The sequence below is a fragment of the Cyprinus carpio genome, unplaced genomic scaffold, assembly GCF_018340385.1.
Source record: "Cyprinus carpio isolate SPL01 unplaced genomic scaffold, ASM1834038v1 S000006694, whole genome shotgun sequence".
Classification (NCBI taxonomy): Eukaryota; Metazoa; Chordata; class Actinopteri; order Cypriniformes; family Cyprinidae; genus Cyprinus; species Cyprinus carpio.
In genome coordinates, this window is record NW_024879306.1 from 298269 (window position 1) to 307043 (window position 8775).

Genomic DNA, 8775 nt, shown 5'->3' on the forward strand with positions numbered 1-8775 from the left:
TTGCTGGGAATAAATTGTGAGATAAAAAGTATGTAATTTCATGTGTAGAAATGGGCTTCTATTAGATTTTCTCTATATCTCTGATGTTCTCTGATCTAATAAATTCAGGTTAATGTCATAATTCTTGCCAAAAAAAAAAAAGTTGAACACATCAGCTCCATTTTTATTTAATTTTCCATTTAATTGAATTGGCCATTTAATCCAGTTTTTGGACATATAGTGCACAGATTCACAAAAAGTTCTGAGCACTTATTTAGTACTCTTGTATACCAATGAGGCAATGAAAGAGCAAGTTCATTTTACAATATAACTTATACATTAAGTTACCAATAACTCCTGCTTTTTACATAGCATGCTCACAGAGAGTGGTTCATGTAAGCCAAAAAAATAAAAAATAAAATACTGTGTGATGTACATTACATGATTGCGAGTGGATAATGGTGAAAGTGAGAGGGCAAAAGATCAAGCGTATCGACCAATCAAACCATCAGACATCTCTTTATGGGAAACATGATACACACTGATAGAATTCCCCCACATCTCCTTCCTCAAAGTAAACACACACAAGAAAAACTCCATTGCTACTCCTCCCAACAGGCGTTGATAAAAGGGTTCAGCATTAAGGGAATTTCCCTGCCACAGAGTTTATGTGCTCTTGATAATTTACACTGTGGCTCACTGGGTGCTGACCTCTTTGGTATATGTCTGGAATTAACCGGGTTTTCACATCAGCATAGCCATTTAGAATCATGTTTGCCCTCTGTTGTTTTGTTCTCTCATTCTTGACTGTAATGAGGACTATAAACTATATTAATGACATAAATTGACATGGAATTCCCTCATAAACTTTTTGTTTTAGAAGTACACATAGCATATTCCACAGCTATTTTTATTTGCATTGTGCATGAGATCCTTTTGACCTGGTGGATTTGCTCAGGGTCAACAACGCTATCGCATCACATTTGGTATTGAGATCTTGTTACAACTTTTTCATGAAATGTAACACTTATCTTGTTAGTATATATTTTTTTCAAAGGTTGCATGTGGAGGCAATTTGCTCTTAAAGGACTAGTACTTTTATCAATACTGTAGCATTGATAGCATTGATTAAGCAATACTGTCTAGCAGCTTTTTAATGAGTAATGTTGGATTAATTCTGACACTCTCTAACCTGATGCTCAGGAGTCTAACCTTTTCAAGAGCAAAAATTAAAATCCATCCCATCTCTCATTAGGTATGTTAATACATGCAAACGAAGGATCCATGTGTTTTGACCCTACCAAGGACATTCTCTGTCCGCATCTCAGAAAGGCTATCTGCTCATCCTGCCTTTTTAGAACAATTCTATTCCTGATATAAATTCAATAGAAATTACATTTTCAGAAATTACAGAAATTACTAAATTCAATTCTGCAAACTACATGCTCTAACTGTCTATTTATGTTTAATATCATCTTACCATCCGTAGAAGAATATTATTATAAGGAAAATATTTTTATACCTGAGAATAATAGGGATATATCTCGTTCTCAGTGACCATGCTCTGGTATTTCATTATATCAAGTAGGGCTTAAGAACTGGAATAGTCATATACAACTACACTGATTTGGATGTAGAAACAATTTCCATATAATTACAAAAGAAACGGCAAGTAACACAATAAATCAAATGTGAAAATTTCCAAAATGCCACTGAAATAGCATTTCTTGTGTAAACTGTACTATAATATATATATTAATATATAAGAATATTTTACGTCATACCAAAATAATTTTTTTTGTATACTAAAATTATTTATCTTTCTTTCTTCTTTTCTTATCGTTCTTTCTTCTTCTTTCGTTTCTTGTCTTTCTTCTTTCTTTCTTTCTTTCTTTCTTTCTTTCTTTCTTTCTTTCTTTTCGTTTCATTGTTTAATTCTCACATAGATTCACCTTTCTCATTAAAAAGAGATTGTGTGGCCATATCAACCATTTGATAGAGGACTCATATAAGATATGGACATTTATAATGTTGTGTGTAATATTTTTATACATTTGTGTGGATGACACTGTTGTTCTTCCATGTAAATAATTGTAAATGTTTTAGTTTATATTAATGATAAAAAATAATTGTAGTAAGATTACCACATTTCTGGTCTGGTGCTGATGAAGTGGTGCTTGAGCCTACCTGTGACTAGTGTTGAATAAGTGACGGTCTGTGTGCGTGTTCAGGGGGGCGCTATAGCTTTAGTTGATGATGCTGTGACTGAATGTGATGAAGCCCTGCAAAAAGTTTGAGCAGGTCGTTAAGAATACAACGCTCACACGATAATTTTATTTGTTAAATTTAAGTTTTCAGACGTAAGCAGCGACGTTTTAAAAATCAGCAGTTCACTCCACGTGCAGTTTGAAGTCCTTAAATGTCTATTTACGTGCGAAATATCAATAATTTATATTGCCGCGCTGTCAGAAAACGATTCTGCATGCCTACTGTCTCCGACTCCGCACTGTGGAGAGCTCGTGCGCGCTTAATGTGCGCGCATTTCAGGTGTTGACAGATAGCAAACCTAGTAAAGTCTGTGAGGAGGAGAGAGGGTGTGTGTGGAGAGAGAGAGAGAGAGAGAGAGAGAGAGGAGAGAGAGAGAGGAGAGGAGAGGAGTGAGATGAAGAGAGAGAGAGAGAGAGAGACGCGCTCTCTCCTAGTGCACTTTGCAGTAAGTTGCTGGCGGTTGTTGCTGGCGTGGCGGTTGTTGGTCGCGCAGGGAACTTTAACACGCTGGATCCCAAAGTCCGTCTCTCTCACCTGCGCAGTTCGGAGCTGCCTGGAATTTCGCAGCCGGATTTTTATTATCCTAATCACACTGCCGATCTTTCGCAAGACGAACGGCCTTTATATCTCCAGTAGCATAGGTACGTGCGGCTGCCTTTACCTATTTACACTTCCATCCCATCGTAAGATGTCCTGCCCGGTACCACCCCAGTGCGCACCAGACCTAGATGTTTGCGCACTGTCCCCATTCCTGTGTGAAAGAAACTTGTGGCACTGGCTATTTCTGATCTTTTTAATTATTCTCTTGAGCTTTAGGAAATATAAACAGCCGTATCATTCTCGTGTGCGGTGTCATTATTGTTTGTTGTGAAGTGTGTTTGTTTCACATGCTGCTGAAATTAATTCTCAGCGCAGCTCTGGTGAAGTGGAAATGTTTTGGGTGTTTTTGTTGTTGTTGATGTTTTTGCCTTGCGTTTGCGATCTTTGACGGACGCTCTGGCAATATCGATCTTTCTAATAGCGGAAGTACCGCAGGATATTGATTATAAATAATAATAATAATAAAAAATGTCCCCATTCTGTTCTCTTCATTTGGGAACGTTTAAACAAAACGTGCGTTTTGCGTAAAGAAACTAAAAAAAAAACTAAAGCTCTGAAACTGAACTTTTGATTCTGGACGGACAGATTTGAAGGTTACTTGTTTATGCTACAACTTTCAGTTTGTTGGTGACTTGTAATGGTTATTTGTAAATTAGAGATTGTATTAAATGTGCAGTAATTGGTGTTTTCTGATATGAGATTGAACATGCAGAGCTCAGCATCACTTTGAACTGACATATCGGCTGTGTCTCAAAACCTAGCGAGGTGTCTACCTAGACAGCATTATTGGGCATCATAGGTGTTTGCAACATTTATGAGTGTCATAGATAATTTAAGCATTTTGAGAATAATTGTTAGGCATCATAAGTGTGGGCATCTTGGGTGAGTGGAGGTTTTTTGAGCATCATAGGTGTGTGCACTGTGCAGCATTATTGTGCATCAGTTGCATGTATAGGCATCATAGGTGTGGGCATCATAGGTGTGTGCAAATTTTTTGTGCACCAGATGCATGGATTATTATTAAAAATGATAGGTGTGTGCAGAATATTTTTAAATTATAAGTAAGTGAAGCGTTTTCAAGCATCATAAGTATGTGCAGAATTTTTGCATCAGTTGCATTATCATGGGTGTGTGCATTATATGAGCATCATATGGAAGAGAAGCTTTTTTGAGCTTTATTTTTAGGCATCATAGGTGTGTGCTGCAGTTTTGGGGAGTCAAAGATGAGTGGAGCATTTTTGTGCATAAGGTGAATTAAATATTATTGTGTATTATAAGTGCATGTGGCACTTTTGGGTATTTTTTTTGAGTTCAGGTATGTGCAGAATTTTTGGTGAAACAGGTGAGTGGAGTATTTTGGGCGTTAAGGGTGCATGCAACATTTATGCGAATGCATGGAACATTTCTGAGCATCACAGGTTTGTTGGAAATCAGCTGAGCTGAATGCAAGCTGGACTGACTGAATGTGCCTGTGATGCCTAAAATGCTGCCTTGGTAGGTTGCTCACTAGGTTTTGTGACACTCATTTAGGATGAGTGATCTTCTTCTGAGATAATTTAAATCAATTACTTTTGATTTTCCCCTACATGAGCCTATTGAGCTTGTAAATACGTCTATCATGCATCTGGCTGGCATTGAAAACAATAAAGCATAGTGTGAATGATACACTTTATTTATCTTGGTACCTCTTGATGGGAGGCAGGCAGCAGATGTACTATACAGACACAGAACAACACACACTTTTCATAAAGTCTCACACAGTCTGTGCACAAACAGGCGTCATTAAATCTGGAAAATGATGGTGTCAAACAAGTGTTAATGTGTTTCTTCACCCGGACCTCTCTGACCCCGTTGCTTCTCATGTGCATTAACTTGCTGCATGGAAAGGAATGTGCATTTCAAGTGTCTAAATTTGAATTTAATGAGAAGAAACATTGTTTCTGCAAACCATCACATGAAAGTCACCAGCCTAGTGACATTCATTATAGATGCTGATGCACTACAACCAATGCTGTTGTGTCTGACTGACTATCTTTGTGTGTAACTCAATGCAGATTCTCTGCAGCATGTTCTGGGGGACTATGGATTGGTGAAGCCTGTTCTTACTGACGCAGAAGGCCGTTTTCTGTCCCATGCGGTATCGGTTGGTCCAGCAGATGGGCAGTTCCGTAGGCGCTGGAGAAGAGAGGCGGCATTGGCCGACCACGCCCACCTTGAGTCCGGAAGAGGCATGCCTGAGCGACTGTACTACAACGTCACTGTCTTCGGCCGGGAGTTTCACCTGCGTCTGCATCGCAACACGCGCCTGGTGGCCCCCGGAGCCAAGATGGAGTGGCAGGACTCTGACGGCATGCATTCCAAGCATTTGAAGAGCGACTGCATGTATGTTGGTGACATTACGGACATACAGGGAGCCTCCGTAGCTATTAGTAACTGCGACGGCCTGGTAAGTGGCCACATTGGCCTTCATTTTGTGTGGTGTCCAGTATGTCTGCTTAATTCACACAAACCCTTCATGAATCTAATCAATACGATTAAAATTGCTATCATCGAAAACAAACTTTAACGAAAAAGAAGAGTTTAATCCTTTTTCTATTCATTCAATGTGCAAATTGGGTGTTTTTTCCGGGTTATCAAGTATATATAGATTTCTTATGCATAAGTATTTTAAGGTGCTCTTAAGTTGTTTACTTCATGCATGGGAATACCACATCTGACATTAAAAATGGTTAATCCAAAAATTAAAATTTGCTGAATATTTACTCACCTTCATGCCATCCAAGATGTAGATGAGTTCATCAGTCCAATCCACTTTATTTATAAAGCACAATTTAAACAAACAGCAAGGTTACCAAAGTGCTTTACAGAGATAAAAATATAAAACAATGAGCATTTCATCAGAACCAATGGATCCTCTGCAGTCAATGGGTGACGTGAGAATGAGAGTCCAAACAGCTGATAAAAACATCACAGTAATCCACACGACTTCAGTCCATCAATTAATGTTTTGTGAAGTGAACAAATCCATCAAGAACTTTTTTTTAACTTTAAACTTCAAAACTTCAAACCTTCAAACTTCAAAGTCCTCTATTCATAATATTACTTCCTCCAGTACATAAGTCATCTTCTCTCAATCAGGAGAGAAATATGCACAGATCAAAACAGATCAGATCTAAACAAATACTGTGATGTTTTTATCAACTGTTTTTTGTTTTTTTATTATGGTGGCAATTATTTACTATGGTTGATTTGTTGGTGAGAGTGTTGTGTTGTTATATTTTTCTAATTTTATTCCAAAGAAAAAACTAATTCATCTACATCTTGTATGGCCTGAGAGTTTTGAGATGTGACTCTGTAATGAGGGTCCTGCTAAGGTCCTTTATGGTGTAGCCTAAATTTTTGTCTTGTGCCTTGAGTATTTACAGTAAGCCATGGAGCTACCTAAAACTATCTGTCTCTTCAACAAACTACTGAAATGTTCTCTTAGTTTATACAGTAGTCATAGATTTTGTAAGTATCCAGGGATATTCCTAATACAAGCTGAAAGGCAAATAAATAGCTGAGTGGTAGAGTGTGCTTTGTGACTTGTGTGTACTGAGATCTGTGTTTATGGCAGCGACAGATGTGAGGATTGGAGCAGAGGTCTCTTGTTAATTACTGGAGGGTTTTTTTCTTTACTCAAATAAAACTATAATTGTAAACAGGCCCAGATTAGAAGCTCAAAGAGTCTGTCAGAGATCATGAGATCCATATGCCCCCTGTGGCTGACATCTTTATACAACAAGAAAGAGAGTAAGAAAATAAATAGAGTGAAGAAACGTCATAAATAGAATAAAAAAAGAGGTCAAATAGATGATTTAGAAATTAATTCCGTAGTACCAGTGAGGGCAGTGCAATCTGCTCTACGTTGGTCTCTTAGAATATACTGGTAGAAGCATCAATAGCCCTTGTGGAAATAAGTGCACTACATATTATTGATTGTAAAATGTTAGCAATACACACACACACACATTTATATTTTGTATGTTCATGTGTACACAAACATACACATTTAAAATGATAATTATAATGATGTATTAATTAGACATTGAAAGTTACTGTACTGTATGCGTACATTTAGGATTATAATAAATATGCAAAATATATTGTTACAGAGTTAGTTTCACTGAACTTCATGTTAGTATCAGTATTACTAATTCTTGCACGTTAATATAACCAACGGTGAATTAAAAATATATTTCAAGTACATTAAATGTTGTAAAAATTGCACCTAAATACAATGATGTTGTATGAACTCTGTATGAACTCTGAAAATATTATGACAAAAAAACCTAGAATACCAGTTGGTATGTTTTTATGTCTCTTGTTTATTTCATTTGCTTGTTTGTGTGTGTTGAAGCCCATAGCATTTAATTTCTCTTTATATCATAACCTGTATAAATGCCCCATATGAAGAGCTTACAGGGATGTCTGTGTATACTGTGTGTGTGTGTGTGTGTGTGTGTGTGTGTGTATGTGTGTTTTTGTGCTTGTGCACAGGTATGTCCACACTTGTGTAAGTTTGTTTGTGTTTGTGTATGCATGTTCCAGTGTGCAAAGTGCCCACAGGATTAAACCCAGTCTCCATGCTGTCCTTCATCTTCAAACACTCAGGGTCATCCAGGGCTACAGCCGTGGGCATCTTGCATATAGAACAGCCTCAGTAACCCCATTTCCTCTGAGGGCGATACTCCTCAACAGACAGAATAAATGCAACCTTAGCTTCATGCCTCTTGATATTTCAGAAATTTGTTTGTAGAGAAGAGCGTTTATAAACATGATTATGTTGCAGAATGAAGAGTGGCCATGCTAATGGCAGTGTATTTTAAGTGCATTTTCAGTGTATTTTGGGTAACTCAGTATATTCAGAGAGACAGATCAGGGGAGACTTGATTGTATCCATTTTTAACCTGAAGTTACACCCTGATTTACATGTATTCGGAAGCTTGTTTTTGGTTTTCATGTTCCAATCAGGTTTTTGTAGTGGCAAGCGCTCAATAACTTCTATATAATGCTTTTTAATGAGACAGGAAAGCAGCCAGATGGAAGTAGGTAGACATTGTGGCAGTAACCACTTGTTGATCAAGAAACATGTGGAAACTCATTGTTCCATTTCTTTAGAATATCTGGAACTGCAAGAAATCAAGACAGCTGCTCATCGAGCAAGAGGTCACGTAGGCTGAAGAGAAATCCACTTATGTGGTATTATGTTTTCTCCTAAACCATATTTTTCAACAAACCAGAGGTTTACATGGTTTTCATGTGTCAGAGGTGGGATGTATCCATGATAATCAGAGGGTCTGGTTGAGTAAGGCAGATCTGAGAATTCTTTGTACGGTTTATCAACAGGTGTTTATCCAAAAAATATACAGTAGAATGTGTGTGCAGACACCTGTCTTTTAGGATGTTTTAATCGCTAAAGGTTGTTTTAAAGTTTTCAATTGCATGTTTCTGAGAGTGTACATGTGTACTACAGTTTGTGTTTAAAGGCTTAGTTTTAGATTAGTCATGACAAGACTCTTATAAGCTGAGAGGCCTATTTGTACACATTCTGTTTTGTAATAAAATGACTGAGGCCAAGATATCCTTTAATAATAGCAAAATGTTGACTGTGCATACATCTGTTTTATTGTGGGGCATGGCCTGATGTTGCAGGTTATGCCAGCACAACTGAGACTCAAGGGAAAAGTTTTTATTGTTTTTACAAGCTAGAAAAATTAAGCCTGTCTGCTCACTAGATGATGAGGTGCTATTTTCTTATATAGACAATGAAAGCAACAAAAGGCAGTGACTCTCTTTATATATGTTTTAAAAAGCTGACAAAACAGATTATTTGAATGTCAGTGTGAATGGTCAGCTCTTTTTGTTTTGCATGATTAATTAAATGAA

General features: G+C 37.4%; 1 protein-coding gene across 1 annotated transcript; it reads left to right on the forward strand.

Annotated features, from left to right (window-relative positions):
- The first annotated feature begins 437 nt into the window (after positions 1–437).
- On the forward strand, positions 438–5670 carry LOC122144472. Its single transcript, XM_042755385.1, has 3 exons — positions 438–446; positions 2654–2888; positions 4902–5670. The coding sequence occupies exons 1-3, from the start codon at positions 438–440 to the stop codon at positions 5411–5413; spliced, it is 756 nt and encodes a 251-aa protein (XP_042611319.1). The 3' UTR covers positions 5414–5670.
- The last annotated feature ends 3105 nt before the right edge of the window (positions 5671–8775 follow it).